The following is a 26172-nucleotide window of genomic DNA, read 5'->3' as shown; positions in this document are numbered from 1 at the left end:
TGGGAAATAAAATCCTCATCTTAGGAGGCCTGTAAGAATGGCAAGCCCTATCACAAGTGGCAAGTCCAGCCCAGTGCCTGATGAACAGAAAGGACTTCCTGACTAATGGACTCATTACTGTTAGAAGTAAATGGTTCTAGGAAGCGTTTGGGGAGGTAGGATGAGGAAGTGAGATGGGGTGGGCAGTGGTGGATGTAAGCCGCTTAGGGGTGTATTAGTTGCCTTAAAAATAACTACCTTATTATTTTAGATCAAGAGCTTTTAAAGATGTATGCTAAGCTGTCCTACAGGAACTCTTCCATGGAAACTAATTAAACAATCTAGAATGTGCTGTAATGAATGGCTTGCAAGCAAAGACGTATATGAGGATGAATGGGAAAAGATTATGAGTTAATGAGCATTATGAATACTGGGCCTAGCCAGTTTGGCAAAGGAGTTATTTCCAGAAGGGAGAGGGCTCATCTCTTGATGGGGCCTTTATTCTTTGGGCCAGTAATGTGTCACAAAGCGGGCTCAAATGAGGAAAGGTTTTTACTGTGATTATGTGTGGATGTTACACTCAGAGAAACCTACTATCTTGCAGAATTAAGATGTGTGTGCGTGTGTGCATGCCTGTGTGTATGCGTGTGTGTATGTACACATATGTGGTGATATGGCTTCTGTTCTTGGGTCAAAGGCTTTAGCTGCCACTGAAGCCTTTCAACAGAAGCCATGAGGCTGCCGAGAGCCCAGGAGTGCGATCAATGGAATGTCACATTTTAGAACGAACATCCTCACCGGGGTATCTACGCAATGGTAGGAATCAGCTCCTGCTTTCCTTGAAATCAAATACTAGCATAGCTGAGTTGAGGAAGGAAGCTGAGTAAGGTCTTATCAGCAGCTCAGACTGAAGGCTTTTCCACTAGTCATGGTGTAAAAAGCCAGGGAACGAGATGGCCCTGGCCCAGCTCCTCTGGCTAAGGACAGGAATCTGTGTGCTCTAAAGAGGGAGTGTGATGTTGCTTGAGCACACGCATGTAATGTCCACCCCACACCCACACGGCTGCCTCTGCTTCACCGTGTATAACACATCTCCTCAGCCTATTCTCCTGTGGTCCAGTGAGCCTTCCTTAAGACTGGGAAGATGATGCCGGGTAGGGAGGGAGAGGGAGCCTTGAGCTAGGCAGAACAGGTCATTTGTCTTTTGCCTCATTTTGTGTTTCTACATAAATCCTGCATCAGCCTGTTCCTGTTCCCACTTGCCAGTGAGCAGTTTTTAATTATCAGGAAAATGGTATTTAGTGTAATGAATCACCAGAAAGTGAACCAGGAATCAAGTCCGCGGCAGAGCCAGGCACAGCTAAACCCTGGGAAATAGAGCTCAGATGATGTTCTGAGATTATAAGCACTGGGAAAATATTGTTAGTGGGATTGATGATGTTATCGGGTATGATAGATCCCTATAGCAAGAGGCATTTAATAATAATTAGCATGGCATTTCACATTATTGTTATTAATATATTCTTAAAGTATTTGTCACTTTCTATAGTTTCCATTTTTTTAAATCATAGTTTACATATTTCTGGCACAGAAGTGGTATGAATGGACTTAAAAGAAAGATACCCTTCAGCTTTATGATCTCCTGCCTCACTAATTTCTGAGGAAGATGAAATTTGCAGATATGTTCATTCTTTGTCTTCAAAACCCACTTATGCTATGACAGGGGTCACGGTTTGGATTGTCAAAAGCCTTTTAAGACTGTATTCATCTGAGCTCTGGCTTGGGAGGATTAATAGCCTCTGTCTGGAGCCTTCTTGCATGGCGTCAAGCATTTCTGGAAGCAGAAGGAGCCACTGTCCGTTGCGAGAGACCCTGTATCTGTAGATCAGGATGTTCTAAGAAAGGAGCTGGCTGAGATGAGCTCTGAGGAATGCTGGAAAACTAATGTGAGGGCTTTGAAACGTCAGGGAGACAGTAGCTCAGGAAAAGACAGAGGAGCCTGGGCACAGGCTAGTTCTGATCAGTAGGTGACACGTGGGCGCGGCAATGTAAAGAAAACTGGTGGCCTTATTCAGGCCTCCCGTGTATTCCGAATGCACAACTAGTGTCTTGGATATCTGCAGACCAATGAGGCCAGCTGACCCCAGGGCTTCAAGGTTAACAGGAGGAGCCAGCCTGCCTCCAGCTGGAGGTGGCTTGCTGGAACCCCACAGCATGACCTCAAAGAACATGCGTATAAAATTGTTCTCATTCATTACTAGGCTGTGCTTTGGTAGAGTTGTGGGGAGGTAGGGAAAGTGTGTCTCCTGTACATTCGTCTACATTCAACACAGACTTCGTCACCTTTGTGAACCCACCACTCTGGTGCAGATGTTTATGCCTAAGTAGCTAGCTGTTTAGGGATCTGGGCAGTCTCTGGAGGAGACTTCAGTACTTTGAGCACCCTCCTTTTTCTGAGCACTGCTCAACACAAAACTATCTCCATGGGAGCGACTGTGGGAGCTATCAGAAAACAAAGCTCGTGAGATTCTTCACGTGGTTATGGTGTGAGTTAGAATGCAAAAGAGGCCCGTGCTGAATAATGTAGAATCAGGAAGCTGTCCCTGGAAATGGGTTGCAATGGAGAAAGCGGTGGGTGTCAGTCTTCGAGGTCAAGGTCTGAGAAAGTCAATGTTCTAGAAGCTCTAGGACTTGGATGAACTTGGACGGGCAAGTGTATAAGGTCCTCCAAAAGGGAGAAGTTTAGAATGTCATGAGAGATATTCCATGTTCAGAGAGAGGCATGTCTCTCTCTCTCTCTCTCTCTCTCTCTCTCTCTCTCTCTGTGTGTGTGTGTGTGTGTGTGTGTGTGTGTGTGTGTGTAAGAGAGAGGGGGAGTAGGAAGAGAGGACAGAGCTCTAGAAGCAGAAGAATGGGGTCAATGCACTACCATGGGGACCCGATTATCAAACAAAAGCAAGGGGTTTGATGACATGGGACACACAGAGCTGACAACTGCTTCACCAGCAGGGGCAGGACGTACTGAAAGCAGGGCACTGGGGAGCTTATTTTGCTGGGGAAGAGTTGAAGGCTGGGTAAATGGTTGTGAGGCTGTTACAGTAATTGCTTAACTTGTGAGTAAGATAACAGAGTTTCCAACAGGAGTGTTACAATGAGGACAACAAAAGAAGAGAGAGAAAATTCAAAGGAAGAATTGATGGCACTTGGGTGAGCAATCAGAGATGGGGCATTCAAGAGGAACGGGCTGAATCCCAATCAATGCCTAAACTTGCAGGGTAGGATATTACTATTAACCAACTAACAGACACGGGAAAGAATCTCTGATGTAAGCAGAGTTGACTCTTGCAGTTTTTAACTTGAGATGCACAAGTGAAATACCCAAGTTTGTAGGTGCTGGTCAGAAAACTCAAACTGGAATCAGATGAATGAGCAGAACTGGAGTATGGGCTGGAGAGGAACATGGGTGCAAGGTGAAGTGAGTTACATCTGCCAGCAGAAGTTGGTCAACGTCATTACACTGTTGGGATTTGTCTCTATAACCACTTGTTACTGATTACATAGAAAATTAAAAAAAAAAAAAACACACCACACACACAGGCTGCTTTCTACTGAGAAAAATATTCCAGGGAAACTGATTAGCACTTCTATGTTTCCTGGTAGTAATGGCTAGTTAAGTCCTTCCAGATAAAGGCCTCCTAGTGTTGGACCATGTTGAGCCACTGAGCTCTTGCTGGGAATCCAAGGACATTAGCTAATGATCTCTGGACCATAAGAGTTAACAGTTACAGAGGCTCTGGCTCACAGCCAACAGCAGACACATGGGTGAATGTAGGTCCTTAACTTTATTTGACGTTTAATAAACACCCACTATAAACTCAGCTGCCTTTTGTACCAAGGTGCCTCTCCTTGGATGCCCACAGGCCTTCATTACTCACAATTGGTTTCTAATGCTCCTGGAACCTTCCAGAAGAGGCAGCGGAACTACCACAGTCAGATTCCTCCCTCCAGCGCAAACCCGCCCTGCATGTTGGTTACTCAGGCGGTTCCCTGGGGGCTGAAGTTCTGAAATGCAACACCACCCATCTTGGCAGCTCACATGCAGTCTTGGTGCTAGTAAGGTTTCTGGACATTATCTTGTCCCATCATTCACCAGAGGCAGGAATCCTCCCCCAACACCCTTTACCAAAATCTGTAGATCCCAAGCCTGAATGAGACAAAAATACACTGTCTGTGCTGGACAGCTCCAGGGAAGGGGGCAGGGCACTGCCTCTGAGCCAGCTTCCTTCAGGACTTGCCACTGCCCCAGAAGGACAGACCGCTTTGATCGGGAGGAGGTATTTTACAAACATGCCTTCTTGAAATGAGGATTTCCAGGTCAGAGACACTTGGTGTGTTGTTACCAGTGCAGAAGACACACACACACACACACACACACAGACACACACACACACGCACACACAGACACACACACACAGACACACACACACACGCACACACAGACACACACACACACACTTAGTACAGTATGTGCTCAAAACTGGTAGTTAATAGCACTAATATTCCACTTTATTAATAGTAACATTGATATTAAACATGTGATCAACCAGATATATTTTTCCCTCGTAAATAGAGAGCAAGTCAAGTCCCTTTCTGTTTGTACTGCTTCATTTATGTTTTAACCTAAACACTAGGTTCCAGATTTATCCTGCTAACATTTTGTCTTGCAGATTTCAAATTAGCATTCGAAGCTGCAGGGTAGCTCTGAATTTTGATTCTGTCTTTTACGGTGTTCGTTCTGGTTTCCAACCGTTACCTACAAACTCCATCAGCATCCTCGTGATCCATTCTAACTCATGAAGTTAAAAAAATATATTCAAACAAACAAAAGGAGATTGAATAGGACAAGGACTAGAATGAGGCCAGGGACTTTCCTCCTGGGTGACAGAGTCACTAACTCACTTTTCTTTTCATATGAAGACAAAAATCTATATCCACTTAACAATGCTTTCCCTTAAGAGATTATAAGGCATTTTTGCCCCAATAAAAATCTCCTACCTCAGTGATTCTTCTTCAATATACTAATGTATGACCCTAGTAAGAGAAGAGCTTCCCATGATTTTTTCTTAATGAACCCTTGCAGCTACCACTGATTGCTGAATTCAGGTTATCATGCCCAGATCCATGTGCTTTACAGTGTCTTGAAGCATTTGGAGCTGGAGCTCACAATCCTGCGTTCTCTGCTCTGAAAATTAGGACATTTCTTTATCTCAAATGTTCAGGCACATGCCCCATTTGTTTGTGCTTTCCTCAAAATATAGCAATAGTGACTTTATCTGCAGTTGTCCCAACACAGAGGTGATCTCATTAGAGCTGCTCTTTGAACTCCTTTAACCCTTTAGCCATTCCCTCATCTCTCTCCACGCACCCCATCCAACTGAGAAATCAGGAATGAGCCATCCACTATAAAACATACAGTAACCGATGTTTCACAAGTTCCTATTTGCTTTTTCCAAAAGTAGAATGTGTTCTAACTTCCCAAAGGTAGTGCGTGAGCGCACCTTGCCCCACCTCGATCACCTGTCCAGGTAACCAGTAGTCAGCCAAACATGAGAATTGGACCAAAAAACCATGACAATATTCTGTCTGTCCCTTTGGGGGCTTAGGAGGCCCGCACTCCTTTCCTTCCACCCTTGAACATGAACCATTGCCTCATACGCTCTTCATTTGTGTATCTGGCATGATGTCCAACAGATCCTCTTCCACCCTGCCCATCTCGGCCAGCCTCTTTCCACCCAATCCAAATTCTCCTTTATAACCCTGTTTACCAAGCTCCAGGGTCCAAGTTGAAACATTGAACCAGCGCCTGGAGAAAGAACATGATTATTTTTTTCCCCCAAATCTGCCACAATCTGGCTGGTTAGAGAAGGTGAGCTCTTGGCAAACATTTCCCTTTTGTGCCTTTCAGCTTCTGCATCAGTTTTGAGTTGCCAGCCTCTTTGCAATGCCCTAGTCCCCGCCTGTGGGAAAGCCAGGGGAGATGGTACTCTCCACAGACATTGGGGAACAGAACTGGGTCACTGCTGTGGGGGTTGTTCTGTCACTCCTGGAGCAGGAAACCATCAGAGCACCCCATGCTGTCCACATTCCACACAGGAGCCCATGGGTGATCCGGGTGTAATCAGCCATGATTGAGCTTTCTGCCTCCTGGAGTGGGACCCAGAATGGAGGGTGTGGGGAGGCTCACAAATGACCAACCAGGACATCGATTATTAGTCTTGGGTCTGCTCCTCAGGGCCAGGCACCTTAAACCTCTCCAATATGGAGAAAGTGTGGGTTCTACAGCCAGACCCAGAGGGTATACAGTCCACCTCTGTAAATTATAAACCTTGGGAATGTGGGATGCTACTGTCCTTCCTGAATCAACACCTGTCTCCTGCAATGACTGTGGAGGTTGTATGTGTTGAAGAGCATTCCCAGATTGAAGTTCCCAATGCAGGCATAGAGGAAGTCTTCCATAACCCATCACCCTGCCTCCACCCCCTCCCTGCTTTAGCCAGACCCTGCTTCTAACCGAGCTGCAGTCTCCCCTTCTGCTCTCTGCGTGCTGGGCCTTCCCCTAAGCTCCACAGGCCTTTGCTCATGACTCTCCACTCGTAATAGCTTCAGTCAAGGAGATAAATGTTCACAGAAGGAAAATGCACTGATGAGTGCATGGCAGGGTAAGCCTGGAGAACCTGGGTACAAGGAGGGTCCAGGTATCATGAATTGGATGAAAAGTGAATAGTAATAAATAGTAGAAAAGGACGTTCAGAAATGGTTCAGACTTCCAAAGGCTAAGAAGTCAACTGAGGCTTAGGAAGAACTTTACAATGACCCAAAGGTAGTCACTGGGTAGCTAGCTTGTTAGCACTGTGCCTCCAACCATGCTCAGGGGTGGTAACAAGGTTCCTACATCTGAAAACTGAATGTTGGTTTTACTAGAGCTTTTGGAAACCAGATACACTTTCCTCTATGGCTTTACAGGTAATTCAGCCCACTGATAAGAGAACTTGGAGCCTTTATTTTTTTAAATTAATTTATTTATTGTGGGGGCATGACAAACAAATGCCTGTACAGCTTTATGTGGGTGGCTAGGGAATTGAATCTGGACCAGCAGGCTTTGCAAGCAAGCACCTTTAACCACTGAGCTATCTTCCTAGTCTCAACTTGGAACATTTTAGTGACACACTTTTCTCTACATGGAAAAGCCACTCCTATGCAGCAGGCTTGAAGCCACCCTAATGAGTCCCATATAATACCCTCTGGATGCCTGGGAACTCTCTTTGCCAGACCTGAGAGGGTGCATCGGGCTTTCCCTGCACGCCTTTCGAAAGAGAGCTCCTGGATGAGATGACCTACCCAATCACATGTCACTGTGGTCCTGACTCTGCTTTCAGGCAGACATGATTATTTATAAATGCTACATCTGAAAGGGTCACAGGATGCCAGATGTGAATGGCTATCTAGTGGCCCACCATAACAAGGAGTTATGCCAGAGCAGGCAGGGAGGCAATGCTGGAGGCTCGAGGAGGAAAAGGGAGGCAGGAAGTGGGAGAGATCCCTGCGAGTCATTCTGAAGCACCCAGGTGATGTCCTTCAAGTTGAAAGTCAGATACACCGAAGTCTCAGATTAGGAGAGCTGGCGCGGGTGGAGTGGCCGTGCCCTGCTTGGGGCTCCTCCCAACAACCCCTGCTCTGTGCAGCAGCCCAGCTGCCAAGGTTGTGTCCTCTACACATCCCTTAGCAGAGACTAGATTTTGGACAAAAGGCATTATCTTTGTGTAGCATGAACACCACTTCCATGCTGGAGCACAGACCCCTTCCTGGCATGGCCGCCTCCCCTGGATCAGGTGGCCGTGGAGAAAGGAAGTAGTCTGATCCATGAGAACTTAGGTTCAGAAGCTCCCCCCCCCTTTTTTTTTCTTTTTCGCTATGAGAAGAACCAACCCAGTGAATGCATGCTTGGGTTACATTCGGTTATGGGCTCTGTTTGTTATGCTCCGTGCTGAATGAGCAGTACGGGAACGAAGGGAGGACCGAGGTGAGCCGCAGCGAGGGCACAAAGTGCTGGGACAGAGTTCTGAGGACCTGCGTGGAATTCAGAAGGGGTCACTTAGAAGGTGAACCCTCCTGCTGTAAGTCTCCTGGCAAACCACTTTTAGAGGCGGGAACGTGGCCCGACTGTCCTTGTCAGACCTGTTTTGAATTGTGCAATGTTGCCATCGTACAGAGGAAGGAAGCGTCATTCCGATACTGCACTTTCTGTTCACCAGTGACGAGAAACTGCAGTTATGAAATATTTTATACAGCTATTTAAAAAGAGAGGGGGGGGGTAGGATAAAGAGTGAGAAAAACTTTTAAAGGTATTATGTAAAAGAAAACACTTGGGAGATATCCCAGCACTCTGGCCTCCTGGGCTCTGCTATCTTTTTAATTCCCTGCATGCCTGTTACATGGCTTATCTGTGAATTTGGTTAACACATTCCCCAGCCACTCAATTGGATAAGATAAGGCAGAAGATGTTAATAGAGAACCCTCCACCTTTTCCCACAGAGTCTGATTTCAGGATTCATTGACTTACTAAACCCAATCTCCTCCTGTCTACCATAAGGGCTTATCAATGCAGAAGGTAATCTACCCGCAGAAGTCAACAAATGGCATGCAGAAGAGGAGGTGAGCAGTCTGTGGTCCCCAGAGACCCTCAGAGAGTGGCCAGTTTGGCACTTGGGACTGGGCGGGGATTGGTCATTGGACCAGTCAGTAGTCTGGCCCCCGAGGCTCTCTGTGCTTGCTAGCCAGCTTGATTCAGTGGTCCACCAGGGGTTAAGCCATGCATGCACACCTTCCCACTCACCTCGGCCAGTGCTGTAATGCTGCAGTTTATCACTATAAACAGCCTCTTTGCTGTATGCCCGTTTCCTGCAAATACAGAAGAGGGACTCTCTCAGTAGGGTCACATTCAGACTTCATGCCCAGTCAGGTGGGTCATCCCTGAGTGTCTTTTGGGATTAAGTCCTGGGCAACCCTTACATTAAGGTTTAAAAAATATATATATCTATATATATATAATATAATATAATATAATATATATATATATATATATATATATATAATATATATATATATATTATTTGAGAGAGAGAAAGAGAGCGAGAAATAGAATGGGTGCGCCAGGGCCTTCAACCACTGCAAACGAACTCCAGATGTATGCACCCCCTTGTGCATCTGGCTTACATGGGTCCTGGAGAATCGGACCCGCGTCATTTGGCTTTGCAGGCAAACTCCTTAATTGCTAAGCCATTTCTCCAGCCTCCACTTTAAGGTTTTGCTTTTGCACTGGCCAGTGTTCTGCTTGGCCACCACTCATTCCTTTGGGAAGTTGAGTCTGCCTTCAAGTCAAGGTCTTGCAGATATCTACCACGGCTGTGGACCTCAGTCAGAGGGCGGAGGCGACAAAGGGTTCCATTGGCAGCGGGTCACGCTGCAGAGCTGCTCGGGTAGGAGCGGGCCACAGAGCTTTGCAAACGCGGGATCTGGGCTAACCACCCAAGGCAGCTGCAAACAGTATTAAAAATTCAAAAGGCCTTCGGGCCAGTCTGTGTGCAAAACTCAGATTTTCTGGTTTCTTCCTTGCCTCGTCTCCTGCCTGCCTCCCGCTCAGGGCCTGTGCGCACTAACCAGAAGCCAGTCTGTGTACAGGCAGCGATGCTCCACCGGGTCAAATGCAATTTTGTAACTGTCACTCTGAAAAGTCGTTGTACAGTGAGTTGGTGGGGGGGAGGCTAAAAGTCTTGGCTGAAATGAGGTTTGAGGATGGATGCTCTTTACTCACAGTCTTGTCTAGCTCCCACAGTGAGTTTTATCCCAGACACAGAGAAAATAAATAATCTAGAGAATTCCAGACTGCAGGTGGATTGAGATAGAAATGAAGATTGTGTCTGGGAATGATCAAGTCCTGTCTTGTCTGTGCAGCCTGGGAAGGGGAGGGGCCGCATGGAGTCCGGTGGGTGGGGAGCAGGTCGGAGTGCAGACCTACCTGCTGCAGACGATAGAGATGGCCACCAAGGATACGACAAACACGACCCCAGCCGCCGCTGAGCCAGCAATCAGAGGCAGCTGCTCTCTCAGCTCTGACTTGTAGTCATCTAGGTGAGAGAGGAGAATTAGAACCCTCCCCATGCACCCGCTGCACGGACTTGGACCGAGTGCAGAACATCAGACACATCAGATAGATGCAGGCGTGTGGACTCCATTTTCAGTGCTCCAGAGCTATAAGGCTCACAGAAACAAACTACCAAAGACGATAACAATTAAAACAAGACAGCAGTGATATGGAATCTGGGAACTAAGGGATGATGACATTTGTCTCCAGAACAGAGGCGACTCCCTTGGTTCTGAAATTCTCTCAGAGTACTGTTAGCCATGCTAAGGGTAAGTCCAGTGGAGAGGAAATGAAACCCATCGCCCAAACAGCTTCACAGACAGGGAGCTGTCGAAATGCAGCTTGTCAACAGATTCATTGAGCGGACTTTTAAAGTACATCTGCAGGCAGCCAGCACTGCACCAGGTGCTGAGAAGAATGAAGAGATGCCTGAGAAATCACCCAGCACTCTGAGCTCCCACTTGACAAGAAAAAGATCAAGGTTTCTGCCAAATGTTAAAACCATGCTGTGTTACAGGCAGACTGGGAAGCCCATGGGTCAGCGAGGTGGACAGAGCTCATCCAAGCCCTGGCATTGCCTGTGTATTCTTTTTCATCTTAGGGAAATTATTTAGCTTCTCTGGCCGCCCTCAGACCTCCTGCCTGCTGGGGGAAAAAATAATAAGATCAAACCATGTGAACAGTTCATAGAGTCTGGCCTATTATTGGTCTCCTCAAATTCTAGTTCTCTTTCCTTTAACACACACAAACCACCTGCCAAGTTGGTCATTCTTATTATTGTGGTGGTTACCCTCTGGCCAGCATTAAGAAACCACGATCTAGACACAGAAAGTGGCCATTATATTGATAACCTCACAATGGCTGTCCTTACCTGCACAAGACCTGCACATTGGTCCCATCAACAGGTTGGTTATCAAGGTCAATGGAGGAAGGTGAAAAGGCATTAAATAAAAGAAGGAATAGCAGGAAAGAAGAGAGAGGGTTTTTTTTTGTTTTGTTTTGTTTTGTTTTGTTTTAAGGCTTATCTAATGCTTTAGACCCAGACATCTGGAAGGCTGAGCTGTTTATGGTCTGTGATGATTAGGGTTTTGAGACACAGCAACTGAAAGCACAAAGTGATCAGTTCATTCTGAATTTCAGATAAGCCATGAATAATATTTTACTATGAATATGACCCTCAAATTACATGGGAGATATTTTCCCTCAATGCTGTTTGCTATTTATCTGGAATTCATGCTAACCTGCTCTTCCTGCATTTTATGTGGAAAGCTCAATGGCAAAGCTTGTTAAAGTGAAGCTCTCCATGAACCACTCAGGATCCCCTGAGCACAGCCATTTAACATGGCCATTTTGGTGAGCATAACAATTTTGTTGAACGTGATGATCGTGTCACCCATGGCTGGTTCTAAGCCCCTCCTCAGATCTACTTGGTAAGGTCAGGGATCTGTATGTTTGACCAGGATCCCAGTGGGTTTTCATGCCTCTCAGTATTTGAGAACCATTCTTCAATTATGTGGGTGGAAAAAAGATGCTTATACTTCTAAGAAAAACAAGGCTGTTAGTCCTTGAAGTCCCCTACTCTACAAAACTTAACTAAAAAGGCTTTTAGTTGCCTGCAGCGAAGAAGTGATTTTTTTTTGCATGTATGTTAAAAAAGTAAATTAGCAAAATAAAAATGCAGGAAATCATAATAAGAAGTCCTTACCAATGTTATTCATATCTTCACACAGCAGCATGAAACCCAAATGTCTTAATTAAAATAATAATAATAATGCTACATCAAAGCTCAGCAGAGAGTTGTTAGGTGTGACAATCATCTGCCCAGAGTCCAGCCATTGACCCTGGAAGGATCCCCCAGGTCCTCCTGCCCTCGATGGCCCTATCAGTGATCAATCTGCAAGTTCACCTATGTGCAGCAGAGGGACCTGCAGACTCTATGAACATAATCACTAACATGTGAGCCTCCGTCATTAAGATAAATACTCCAATATTTGGCCACTTACCAGAACTCTCTTACATCTAGACCCTCTTGGGTCCGCAAAACTTTACTGCCAAATATAAAAGGAATCACCTTCTTGGGAGAAATTTGTTACTTCTTGATTTGTCTAGCAGAATTGCCAAGAGACTGGTGCACAGAGTATTTCGAGTTTGGGGCTTTTAATCCTATGTACCTCCAGATGCCAAAGTGCCTATAAATCTCTAGATAAGCGAGGTGCAAAGTGGGGGACAGAATCCTTAGGGAAGAGCAGATGGCCTCTATTCTTTCCATCCTAGCAGCATTATTAATCTCAATGAACTGCTCACCTTTCTACCCGACCTCACCGGTTTTGAAATATGAGTGAGAGAAGATTCACCTGAAATAAACTCAAAATGGGCAGCAAACTCCAGTTCTGTGGGGGCCAGACAGCTCACAATAATGTTTCCAGAGGTGTCACTGGGAAGTGGGGTGAGGGGTTTAACCATCTACCATTGTCTTCAGGGCAGGGTCCTCACACCAGAACACCTGACAGCGCTTGCTGCTACGATCATTTCTCACATGAAAACGAACATGCTTGTATTTATATAAAAATCATTTGATTTTTAAAATTTTCCTATTCAGTATAAGAATTTCTTTAAAATATGTTAGTCAATATAAAACCTCATGACCTATCAAGCACCCGATGTAAGCGAGCTGTTCTGAAATATAATGCTATGTGAAAATGGGCTTTTTAAACATGTTAAGTTAACTAGCAAAGGAATACTAACATTTGGAAAGCTATCTGTGAGCAACTCGTGAATGAATCAGCATAGACAGGTAGGCAGGCAGGCAGATAAAGAAATGCATAAATGACGGTAGCTGCTAGCTAAGGGAAAGAGAGGCGGGTAGTCAGACAGTCACATCCTTGACAGTACCAAGGCTTTGGGGAAATCAGATGCTCAGAATTAATGAAGGAGGTGGTCTCAGAGGAGTAGAATGCTTAGGTAAAATAACAAACAAGTTCCCAAGTAGAAATACTTGGTGGACAGACTTCCTGGCATTGGAAGCAGTTTGTCTCTTCTCTCTGCAAACACTTGTGCCAAGCCTAGGAGAGGTCACAGGTGAAGTTGCTCTAATAGAAGTCTAAGATCCCGGGCACACAAGAATGCCATGAATGGAATGCCATCTCCTCTGCTTCTTTCTGTGGGTGGTAAGCTTAGCTCCAGAGCCCAAGCATGGTAAAGCAAGGAGGGAGCAAAGAGGAAACAGTGCAGGCACCTAATGCAGGGGCACGGCACACCTTTGCGATGGTATGGGAGTCACTACAGCGCAACTTCCAGACCACGTGGGTTGTGGTGCCTTCTAAGGCAAATACAATCAGATGTTAGGAGAGAAAGAAAGCTGACTTTTAAGAGCTGGCTTGCACGGAGTCTACCTGGCCCTACTGGGGAAGGCAAGCCTGTCAGAGGGGAACTTCACTGGAGTCCAGTGATCACTGGGGTTGTGATTACAGCTTCTTCGGGGCTGTTTTTCTTTCCCCCACTGGCCCTGGGTCTATGTCACTGTTGCCCTCAAGGCCCACCCTGCCCTTACCATCTGTCAGGGTCTGGAAGCACATCTTGCCACTGAACTTGCCGTATCCAGCCACCGTGCGGGCTCGCACCTGGACCACGTACACCATGCCAGGCCTCAGCCCATCGATGCGCGCTGTGTTGGTCTGGCTCCTGGCCATGGAGGAGTTGAACTCATTGTGCTCCTAAAGAAGAAACAGGGGAAGAGCAAGAGGTTACCATCTGGCTTCAAAGCACTACACCCCAGACAAGTCTTCCCTGGTCACTATCAGTTCTTCGCCTTGGTAGAAGTTGTCTCCTTCTGAATGGAGACAGTCTGACTGTGTCAAGGGAATACTGAACCATCTCTGAACTATGGGGCAGCTGAACTCTGTAAAAAAAAAAAAAAAAAAAAGTGTCAAAGTCAAAACTTGCAATCCAAGTGTTGAGTACAAGTGACTATGAGGTAAACAGCCCTGTGGTGGTTTGATTCAGGTCCCCATAAACTCATGTGTCCCAGCTGATGGCAATTGGAGCTTCCTGGAGGTGATGTATTGTTGGGGGAAGGCTTATGGGTGTTACACCCAGCTTCCCCTTGGCAGTGTTTGGCACACTCTCTTGCTGCTGTTGTCTACCTGATGTTGGCCAGGAGGTGATGTCCACCCTCTGCTCATGCCAGCATTTTCTCCTCCCATCATGGAGCTTCCCCTTGAGTCTATAAGCCAAAATAAACCATTGCCTCCCACAAGCTTCTCTTGGTCAAATGTTTTCTGCCAGTAACATGAAGCTGACTATAACAAGCCCTAAATGGGCCATTTGTTTCATCCCCTCCAGCTCGCAGGAAACATTGTGGAAGAGGGGATGGAAACAAGGTGAGAACTAGCGGGGACGGGGAGGAGGGCTGTGGAATCTGTCTTCTGGGCATGGCGTGGCTGCTGCATTCATGAACTCACAGAGGCTGTAGTTACTTGCCTAAGGCTTGCACAAGATTGGACCTGTCAGTATTCCGTCATGGATGGTAGGGGGGCTCATGAGTGCCGCACTCCTTCATGATGAGCTATCATTAGTTAATGTTTGCTGGGAGAAGAGGAGACGTTTGCTTCAGTGGTGTTGCCACTAGCAAGTTGCCCATGCTGTGGCGAATATCCCCTCTGCATGGCTGCACTGAGGAAATGGCTGCACTCCCAGGGTTTGACAGAGGGCTCGGAGCTGTCTTTCCCTTCCTGGGATTCAGAGGTAAAATAATAGCCCATTCAGTTTTGTTGCTTCTTGCTATACCTCTAACATCATCAAGAAGAATCTTGGTGGCCTTCATCTGCTGCTTGTCTTGCTTTGCTGAGCTACGCTGCATTTTTTTCCACCTTTGGGAGACCTTCCTGGTCACTCCTGTATTTGGCAAAAGCACGAGTCTAAATTCTGCTGAAGTGGTTTGGGTCATTTTGGTAGCATCCCACACTTACTTCTGCTTTTGCCTTCATATTGTCTAGGTGTCCCTGCCCCAGCTCCTCTCCTCCAGCTGCAAGGAGATCACATCTTTTCTTCCTGTGTTCTCAGTTCCTCCACCAGCTCAAGTGGCCGGCCCCACCCCCTGCTTGCCCCTCTCTAACGCTCCATGACTTGTTCTCTGCAATATGTACTACCTGCCCTCCTGTCTCCTCTGATGAACACTGAAAAGCTTGCTTGTGTTTTCATCCCGGCTCTCCTCCCATCGTAAGAACATTTAAAGCACCATCTCCTCGTTTTGCTGCTGACAATATGTGTGTGTGTGTGTGTGTGTGTGTGTGTGTGTGTGTGTGTGTGTGTATCTTCTATACTTACAGACAACAAACCATGGTATTTCCCTCCCCTCCTCTCCGCCACTTTCCCCTTCACAACTCTGCTCTCCATCATATCCCCTCCCTCTTGCCATTAGTCTCTCTTTTAATTTGATGTCATCATCTTTTTCTCCTATTATGAGGGTCATGTGTGGGTATTGCTAGACACTGTGAGGTCTTGGATATCAAGGCCAAATTACGTCCAGACAGTTGTATGTAAGGAGTGGTACCCTTCCTTTGGTCCTTACATTCTTTCCGCCACCTCTCCTACAATGGACCTTGAGTCTTGGAGGGTGTGAGATGTTTCAGTGCTGGACACTCCTCCATCCCTTCTTCTCAGTACTATGTTGCCTTTTGGGTCATCCCAGTGGTCATCGCCAGCTGCTGATCTTATTTGACAACGGATTGGTGACAGGACTCTCGTTGTCTCCCATCTTTTCTGATGCTGGCTACCCATCTGACTTCCATCCAATGCCAAATTTATTTTCTTATACCCATCTGAAATGTGCCTCTTTCCAAGGATGCTTCTGCTCCTTCCAGTTTACATCCCCAAGGCTTCTTCACTAGGAAGGGAGCCTCTCTCATACCTCTTGCTCAAAGGCTCTTCGTTTCCCTCCTTCCAGTTTACAGCCCACTTCTCTCAGCACCTTAAATATCAGGCTGCTCTCTTGTTTCCATGTTAGCATATCTTTCTATGGGCTACCTCCACGCATGCAGGAACAAACTCTGACAGTCTTGAATGTACCATGAATCCTGGAGCAAGGAGGTGACGTCAGCAGAATTGAAGAGCTTAAGTCACCGAGGAAGACAGACCCCCAACCTCTTGTGTGGAACCGTGATGGGTTCCAGACACAATGGCTCAAGAGGCAAGGTGCAAAATGAAAGGAAAGCCATGGGATGAGAGTCTATAAGCTGAATGCTCAGTGAAGTAACAGGGGGGTAAACATGAGAGACTGAGCCAGGATAAAAGAAGAAATTTCTGTGCTCTTCAAATAAATAAAACTTTGCAAAAGCAAAGCCGGCCTGATGTGTATTATTTACTCATTCAGTCAAGCAGGTAGTTATGTTAATGACACAATAAAATGTCTGGATGCCTGATATAGGTTGTGGGTACAAAGGCATGGTCTCTCTCTTCTAGGGAGACAGTACTTTATGGGTGGGTTGGCACACAAACAGAAGATTACATTAGTGTTGATTGAGTGATGTGGCAGGGAGAAACTCACTATGTGTGGAGGCTGAGGAGGGGCTTTTGGAATGTATTAAGGGGAAACAAGCTCAGATTTTGGAGGCGATCTATTCCAAGGGAGTCGGGAAAGGGAGACATGAATTGAGTTGTGGAAGATGCAAGAAATTAACCACATGGATCACTGTGGGCAATGAGAGCAAAATAAAACATGCAAAAGCAAGGCCCAGAGGAGTTGAGAGCCTGCAAAAAAATCAGAATCTGCCATACAGGTAGTCCATGGGCTGTCAATGAGTGATTTGAAGCAATCTGAAGCACACATTCAAGGCTGCCTTGAACTGAAAGTTACAAAAATACCCATCTTCACCCTAATTAGGAGGGGGGTATCTATTTGTGTCCTGAGAAAATATCTGCCTTGGGAGCAACTGCATGTGTCAGTAATTGCATCTATCTGGACAAGAGGATTCCCTAGCCTCATCAGTATGATGATAAGGAGTTTAGCAGAAAGAACTCTGTTTACTATAGAAGGGATGTCAGCTACAACCCTGATTATTAATTACTATTGTGATAATACTTCTAGGGTCTACCTGAGATCTGAGGCTATGAAAGTCACCTCATCACCTTACAAATAAAATAATGAAACACCATTGCTTCAAAAATGAAGGCATCTGCCCAAATCATCTGATTTTTAGAGAAAGCACATGGAATTGTTCATTGTTTGAGATCAATATGTGATTGGGTAGATTTTCCTGAAGAAAACAAAACATGTGTTTTGATATATTGGCATTTGGATTGTGAGGACCAACCATTAACCCATAATCACTTCATGGTCCACACATTCTTGAAAAAATTCAGTGATTAAAATGAATACCAGTTCGTCTTCCCCAATAAGTCATAAATCAATTGCATACAAATGAGTGAGTGATAAGCAAGGTTGCTTATGACTGGTTTTATTATAACTGTGGTGATACAGAGGACACAGCTTCTGAGGAAAGTGATTATGTCTTCCCTTCCTACTCCTGGCAGCCCAGCATGACCGCCCGGGCTCCCAACAACTCACTGACTGAACAATCATCAAGCTTCCAGGCTAGTTAGAAACAGTTGAGCACAAGCTATTGCCGAGTTCTGAAAGTGTCTTTGTGAGAAAATGATCGTGGAATCTGAAAAGCAGAAAATTTCCCAGCCTAAACCAATTGGTCCTCCCTTAGATAGATGGTTATTATGACGTGCCAGTGAGATCAAAACACTTAATCATGAAGACAGCCGAGAGCAGATGTAGATGCTCCTCCCATGGTTTGCCTACACGCACTGACACCAGGAGTGAAAAGTGCTACAAGACAGTAAACAAGAGAGAATGATGAATGGGGCTGTGCTGAGATGGAGAAGGAGATGAACATGAGAGAGGCTCTGGGAGTGTCCTCAGCTCTCTGCTACCTGAGATCTCTATTAATGAGCTGTTGGGGGAAGTGGGAGCCTTACTGATTTACAGATTTACAGAGCTGAAATTAAAAGGTGGCCCCAGCACAGAGTGAAAGGATCGTGGTGGGTAGAAGACTCAAGGCAGATTTTCAGAGGTTGCAAAGGTGCCGCCAGTGGGCCAGGTACCATTTTATAGATAAAGCTGTTACATCCAGCCACTCCTATCGGGTGCCATTCTGCCCGTGGCTGCTCGCCTGCTATACTGGCTCTTGGTTTGAGTGAAGGAAATGGAATATCTGTGGGGAAAACAGGTAGCGCAAGACAGAAGGAGGGTGAGTTTAGCTAATTTGGTTGGAGTCCAGGTCATCTGCTGGGCCTCATTCTATTTGTATTTCGATGTCATAAAGACCATGGCTCTATGGTCACATGGAGCAGGCATGAGGACCATTCTGCTTACAAAGGATGTGGACTTAATATTAAGATACTGTGTCTTATCTCAGATGCCATGCTAGTTCAGAGATCTTAGCATCAATGGCGATAGCATCTGCTTCCACACTGAGCTCAGAAATTTCTAGCATTGAAATATAATAAAACGCCTGCAATTTTTGTTCTGTGACTCCATAACTGACCTGTGCGGTCATTGCTAAGTCATTTAACCTTTCTGTGATTTAATTCCATCATCTATAAATTGGTTATATCTGGTTAGCTTCTGAGTACATTTCTTTTAAAGATCAGAGCCAATACATCTGTGTATATCTGGAACCGAACAGGCATTCAACATATGATGAATTATCATTGTGGCTATTATTTCAAAATGCCCTCATAGGCTAATGTCTTTTTCTTTAGATATATCAGAAATGGTCAAGGCAGTGGAATAGATTTCATAGTGGAGCACTTTACAAGCGAATGAGAGGTCTACATTAATAAGCTGAATGGTGACCAGTGGTTTGGCAAGGATCCTTTCTGTTCCCAGGAAAAGCATTCTCTCCCCTTGTCTGGAGAAAGGACAATAATATGCTCCACTGAGGTGTGCAAGCTGCCTCGGGCCCTGAGTACTATGCGCGTGAGTCTGTTAATAATCAGCATAGATTAATGATAAGTGAGGAGGTGGCCTACAATGGGAGAATAGGCTTCCTGCATAACCTGAAGAAGCTGAGGTTAGTTCACAGCATGTCAGGAGAGAAAGGACGACTGGAAAGGTGAAGGAGGTGGGGGAGCTTAGGCCTGGCTGCGCTGGACCGGAAGCCACGTGCCTTTCACTGGAGGCTGGAGCTCGCTCAGTCCTTGTCCCACCTCTGCTGCCCACTGACGTCACTGCCTGGTTCACACAGGTGAGGAAGAGCTGGTGTCTCAGGACACTCAGCCCCTTGCCAACACTGCCACCTGCTGAAGGGCAAAGGTGACAGTGTCATTTTCCAGCTGTGTGGCCACAGACAAGCTGGATTTTCTTTTATTTTTTTAAATTTTGGTGCTGTTGTAGTCATGTTTTGTTTTGCAACCATACTAATACTGAGCACACCAGGGTGTGGCACAAAAAGTAATCCTTATTAAATAAGTCCTGAAACCATATTGGCACACTTCAGGAAAATGGATTATGATGATGATTATTATTCTGAGATGAAATATTATTTCATCCGGGGCATACATTCATGTGTGTGGCAATGACTCTGACATCACACCATCTACTGTCCTCAGTGGGGCTGCATGGTCAGCTTGGTACAAGATGAGACCATGTGATCAATAGGTCCAAACAGATTGGTCTAAAGCATGTTGGAGAGTCAACCCTTACTTTATTACCTGTTATAAGATATATTGCACAAAAAATAGAGCCCCAAAGTGAAAGCGAATTGCATATACTTGGTGTTTATGAATCCAGATGGTTTAAATGATACTTGAGTCACTGGATTTCTCTGAACTGACTGCCTACAAAGGCCTGTATTCCCTAAATGGAAGCAAACACTGTCCCATCTACTTGGCTAACTGGTCTGGCTGTAACGTGGAAGGGCACACTTCCGCACAAGCTAGATGGGTGACCCATGGGCACCTTTACCTTCTCAAAAATACAAACTACGACCTCGAACACCGGATGGCTGTCGTTTAACCGTGGCAGCAGCATGGTTGCCCTGGGCACTGGCTTTGCTCTCTGGTGTAGTACCGTTCCTCTGTTCATCCGGGCCCCCTGCGCGGGGGTACGGCATCTATCCTTGTTGCTCTTCTGATTTCGCTCCACCCAGCAGCCTCATGCAGGAGCAGGGCTTTCACGCCTCTGACTCCCCAGCACCCCGAACATGCTCTCCTCTCCTAACTCCAGACGTGCACAGCTTGTCTTTCTACTGCAGACCTCTGCTGTGTCATCACATGGGCACGTTAGACACAACGAGTCTCTCCTCAGTCAATGGTGGCCACATCTTCCTACCAGCTCCCCCAAACCCATCCACATCCCAAATCCAATTTGGAAATCCTATTGTCTCTGCCTTTAAGTCATATTGTATATCTAGAAGTCAGCTACCTTCCAACAGCTCTTGGCTGACACCCTAATTCACGTCTCCATTTTCTTTAGGGATGACTGTGGAGCTAGCAGGTCTGTTTTATAACAGTATTCTGCATAGGTTCAGAACGGAAGTTAAACCCTATCTCTCTTCTGTCCCCAAACCTGCTCTGCCTCCTTGTCTTACTCACTGCTGCAGCTAGACTCCTTAAGGCCCAGTGTGACGATGTCCCCTAACTCCCTATTATTCTCATCTCTCCAGCTATCTGGGTCCGCTTCCTGCTCCTTGAGTAACACCAGACCCTTTGCAGGAGCTCTACTCCCTTGCTTGCAAAGATAATTGTTTCATAACTTTCTTCTGTGATGAATGAAAAAGCTTATCTTCTCCAAATGGCCAACCATCACCATTCAATTTAATTCTATCATCCGCTCGTCCCCTAAGCTTGACCCTCCTGAACCCCTCTACCTCATTCTACTTTTTGTACTACCCTGTTTCAACATCCTATTGAGTTTCCTTATGTTCTGTGTTCATCACTTGTCTCCCTCTATTGCAAGGCAACCGCCTGAGGACGGGAATCTTTTGTTCACTAGTATACCTAGAACAGCAGCTTCCAAGTAGTAGTGTTCAGTAAATACTCGTTAAACAAACAGACAAATGAGCCTGGCACTCTTGCAAACACTGTGTTGGTTTAATACAGAAAGCACTGTATTTTCCTGGGATTTTGCAAATGCTGTAGTTTCCCAGGATGGAGAGAGGCCCTGCTTCCCTTGCTGGTAGGCCAGGGACCCACTCCGCAGGGCATCATTTCCCTTTTCTTCGCAGCACATGGCCTGTATTGCCCCCAGCAACTGGTGCTGAAGAGCAGTCAGGGAAGGCAGCACATAAATTTCTATTTCAATTCTATTTCAATCCATTTTTTTTTATCTCATCCTTTTATAATTTCCAATTACATGTTCCTTAACCTCCACAGGCATATTAGTGTTATGGCATATGTATATAATTTAGAAGTAAACAAACTTAAGTTGGAAGCAAAGCAGCAACAACTTTTAAAACAACTAATCAATAAGACGACAAATTCCTCTGAAGTTTCAGGGACACGTAGCCTTTCATTAGTATAGCAAACACATGGCTGGGAGATGGCCGCTTGTCTACCCAGTCACTTGTCTAAACTACAAGGTTGTGGGACAGAAGAGAACCTGGGCAGGGAAGACCAAGCTAACTCTCTAAGGAGTCTTTGACCTCCATCACCTGATTCCTTCTTCTGCCAGGATTCCTGTGCCCTCCACTGGCCACCAACCCACAGAACAGCCCTCACCTGGGCCTCACAAGCCTGCGGGCAGGTCTGGCTCACCTTCTCATAGTACCGGATCTCATAGTCCAGGATGATGCCATTGGGCTGCTCCGGCTGAGGCCAAGACAAGGTGATGCTCCTCATGGTGGCACTGACCTGGTGCATGATGGGAACAGTGGAGGGGGCTGTGGAGAGAGGAAGAGGTGCTCAGTCACAGGAGAGGCATGGTCTGTCAGAGATCAATAGGGAGAGAGAAGGGGTTGGGTTTGAATTCTGCCCTCTCGGTCTCGATAGCTGAGCTGGACTGCAGTACTTCCTGTGGGGTTTGCAAGCTGAATTGTCTGGATCACAGGAGAGAAAAGGTGATGACTTGGCAGAGGAAAGCACAAGCTTGAAGGGACTGGGATGGATTTGGTATTTGTATGCCAGCGATGAGAAATCTTGGTCCAAAACAAGAGAGCACTGGGCTTGAGAGATGGCTTAGCAGTTAAGGCACTTGCCGGCAAAGCCTAGCAACCTGGGGTTTGATTTCCCAGTACCCAAGTAAAGGCAGATGCACAAAGAGGCACATGCATCTCGAGTTTGTTTGAAGCCACTAGAGGCTGGAGTACCCATTGTCTCTCTCTCTCTTTCTCCTTGCTAATAAATAAATAAACAAAAACAAAACAAAACAAAAGAGCATTTGAAGGAGGAGGCAGAAAAGACCGAAGTAAAAGGGGAACAGTGGAATGGTTTTAGAATACAATGTTTTGAAGGATCCTCAGTCTTAACTGAGTTTGTGCCAAACAATTGCAGAGAAGAGAAACTGGGAACCAGAGACAACAGCAAACAGAACTGTGCAGTGTAGAATTGCTGTGCAATCGAAAGGAACATTCCAGCAAATATTTCTTGGTGGTACTGCAGGTCCAATTTTAATGTGCTTCAAAGGACAAGAGGGGGCATCCTTCAAGAAGACAAGAACAGGGACCAGCAACAGACGCTCCGTCAGAGTTTTCCAAACGAGGACATTCACAGTAGGAAACTCACAAAAATAAATGAAGAAATGATACAGAAACCAAACATTTGGAAACAAGATGATAGTTCCAAGATCAGTAAAGTTGATTTGGAAATCTCTGTTTGGAAACAATATTTATTTCCCAATTCGACATTTTTTTTTTCACACCATGTAAGTATAATGAAAACAGTCTGGAAATAATAAATGAAGGCTGTCTTCCTAGGAAAGGGGAGAGGAGGGTAATGGATGAGTTCCAGTCTGTGCTCTGCTCGGGGGCTGTTCCGTTGAATCTTGGCACTTCTGCAGGGACGAAGGTCGTTTCCTCACTCCAGCTCCACTTTACAAGGGTTTCTCTGGGGACCGTGGCTGAGTGACATTTACTATCCTCAATTTAAGTTAATAGATTCCCTCCAAGACCTGGAATTATAGAGCACAGCTAACAGGTCAGGGCATGAGGGAGGGGGAAGGGAAGGCATTGCCTTCTTTACCACTCACTGAACTCAGTGAGCATCTACTGGGTACGGCCTGGGCTGGTGCGGGAGGGGACGCAGAGCTGCATGCTGAAGATGGTCCCAGTCAGAGGAGCCATGCAGAGTGAGAAGTGCGGGAAGCTTTGCGGTGACACCTTAGAATCAATGTCATCTGAGACTTTGAACACTATTTTGCACACAGCCCATTAGGGACCATGTGTTGGCAGTGAAAATGCTCCTACATGTGGCAGTATAAGCACCTAATACCCTCAGTTTCTACACTCTGAAATCTCCCATTGTGACCACACAGAGGCCTGCCTCCTGCAGGCTGCTTCTAACCATTGACTAAGTAGCCAGTCCATTTCTGCAAGACATGAGGCTCTTCTGATGGGCAGCTTTGGCTCAAAGACCCCCCAGTGGCCTACCAAGCTTAGTACCCAGCTCTCCTTCCGTCCCTCCCTCCTTCACAGGGGCCTGACCCTCACTGTGGTCTGGTACCAACACCAGCCTCTCCTGGTTTCTATCTCATGTCTGCAACAAAGCTCTTGCACATTCAATCTCATCTCGGCAAGCGCTTCATGGAGCACCTGAATTAAACTGATCTTGAACTCCTCTGCACTCTCCTTGTCTAATATTTCCTTGGAAGCTCCTGCGACGCTCAGGGTGGGACACTTCTGCCTTCGAGACCTGCTGTCCTGTGATTTCCATAACTCTTACTACTTACAAATATTTCTTATGTTTATCTCAAATTTGTCTTCTCTATACTGATCTTACTTCTCCCAACTAAAGTAACATAGGATGTTGTTTGTGGTACTGAATGCCTTGTTAAGTACCTAAGGAAACAAGTCAGCTGGCCCTTGAGTTTTTTTTTCAGCTGAGAAGAAAAGTCAAATGCTGCAAACACTTCTGTGGTAAATAAGACATGAGTAGGCCCAGAGCGACTCTCATCAAACAGGGCCCATGTTATCTACACCTTGGGAAACTTGAGGCCCAGGTATCCATCCAATGTTTGAGCTACAAAAATAAGTATAAAACTAATATAATATAATATAATATAATATAATATAATATAAAACTAATATCTAATGTGTTTTGTGTACCCTGCATCTATTTATGTAACTATTAGTCTTTGGATTAAATCGTGTCCTTGCCATTCAATTCTGAAGTCACCGACACACGTAACCGCTAGGTTTTCCCAAGGTTTATACAGTCTTTGTGGGAATTTATATGTATGCATTTACTTCATTGTATTAAATTTGGCCTATTAATCTATTAAGTTGAAATAACTTTTGATCCTGATCCAACCAACTAATAATGCATCTCCTGTCTCCCAACTGGGTATTGTAACAGTCCAGCTTCATTAATTCATTAAACAGTTATTGAACATCTGTCACCTGTGGTGGCTTTTCTGGGCTCTGGAGATACATTAGTGAACAAAACAAAATTCCCTGCCCTCATAGAGTTTACTTGATACCGCAGGGATTCACATTTTGGGCACAATAAATCACAGGTGCGTTAAAAGACAATGACACAACGGGAAACAGGGGCAAGAGGAAGGGACACCGGATGCCGTGGTGTGGGAAGTCTACTGTCTGCGTGTGGTCGGCTAGGGCCTTCCTGAGAAGCAGAAGCAGGAGTGAAAATTACAGGAAGAAGAGGGAAAGAGAGGATTTGAGAGGAAATAGCTAGAGCCAGAAGTCCAACCTGGATGCATCATTCAGAGCAGCAGAGCGGAGGGAAGGTCTCAGCGGGCAGGTACCTGCGGCTTCTACTTGGAGTGAACAGAGAGAAGGAGACACCGGGAAGGAAGACTGCGAGGCAGTGACAATCTGACTTACAACCCAACAGCACGTCTTCTGTTGTGCTGAATGTCGAATGTGCGGGCCATGCAAGAGCAGGGGGACCCATCATAAAGTCATTGTTGGGAGACAATGGTTACGTGGACCACGTTCTAACACCCAGAAGTGGTCAGTGTATACGCACAACTGGTCCCCAGATTTTGAGCTTTGATTGTTTTTGAGTATACTATGATTCTCATTCAGTAGAAACTGTACTTGTAGTTTTTGAAGTTTTGCCTTTTGTCAGCTTAGCAATGTCTGATCCAGTACTCTCTATTGATACTGGGCAACCGTGGTGAGCCACAGTCATGAGGGAGGGCCATCCATCATCTACAATCCATGGCAGAGCCAGGTTTTATTTGTACATGCGCAAGACATTTGTTTTGAGGTGTAGGGACTTGATATGTTACAGGAGAGATTCAACATATTATTATAAACTAACTTGGTGTTAGATGGTTTTGCCTAAGGGCCGGCTACTGTAACTGTTCTGAGTACATTTGAAGTGGGCTGGGCTAAGCTTCGTGTTAGGTAGTTAGGTTACTGAATGCTGTTTTGTAGCTATTTCCTGTGAATTGAAACATTCCCTTCTTGAAGGAGGAATGGGGCTTTTAAGATTCAGGAAGCCCAGGAAGCTCATGAAATTTATGACTCAGGAAACTCAGAAAGTTACAAGATTCCCAACCTCCCTCCCTCCCCAAGGGTCTTTAAGTAGTAACAATTGCTAGGAACAGGGGACTCTCTGTAGTGGGATGACTACAGTAAGCTGGGTCTTGGGGGGATGCTGGGGTGGGCCTATCAATGCTGCAGTTTCCTGTGAGTCACCCGTGTTCCTTATATAACCTTTCACCCATATGTCTATAAATCCAACAAATTCCTCACTGGTTCACTAAGCTAGACTTTGGTGGAATCATTTCTTTGCTCTGTCATCAGTGCCCGACCTACAGTGAATACGCTTTTGTTCATGTCTCTAGGTAAAGCCATTTAGGA

The 26172-nt window shown here is 45.7% G+C and overlaps 1 protein-coding gene across 1 annotated transcript in view; it reads right to left on the bottom strand.

Moving 5' to 3' along the window:
- The window catches only part of Ephb1 (EPH receptor B1), a 504317-nt gene that overhangs the window by 85571 nt on the left and 392574 nt on the right, over positions 1-26172 (bottom strand). The window contains exons 6-9 of the mRNA XM_004664344.2: positions 21944-22068; positions 13731-13893; positions 10055-10163; positions 8873-8937 (exon numbers count right to left, since the gene is read on the bottom strand). Coding sequence (XP_004664401.2) covers positions 8873-8937; positions 10055-10163; positions 13731-13893; positions 21944-22068 — 462 coding nt within the window. The remainder of the gene's footprint in view (positions 1-8872; positions 8938-10054; positions 10164-13730; positions 13894-21943; positions 22069-26172) is intronic.

Source organism: Jaculus jaculus, chromosome 17, assembly GCF_020740685.1.
Source record: "Jaculus jaculus isolate mJacJac1 chromosome 17, mJacJac1.mat.Y.cur, whole genome shotgun sequence".
In the NCBI taxonomy this organism is placed as follows: domain Eukaryota; kingdom Metazoa; phylum Chordata; class Mammalia; order Rodentia; family Dipodidae; genus Jaculus; species Jaculus jaculus.
The sequence above is the reverse complement of the archived record's forward strand: the minus strand, read 5'-3'. Positions and strand labels throughout refer to the sequence as shown.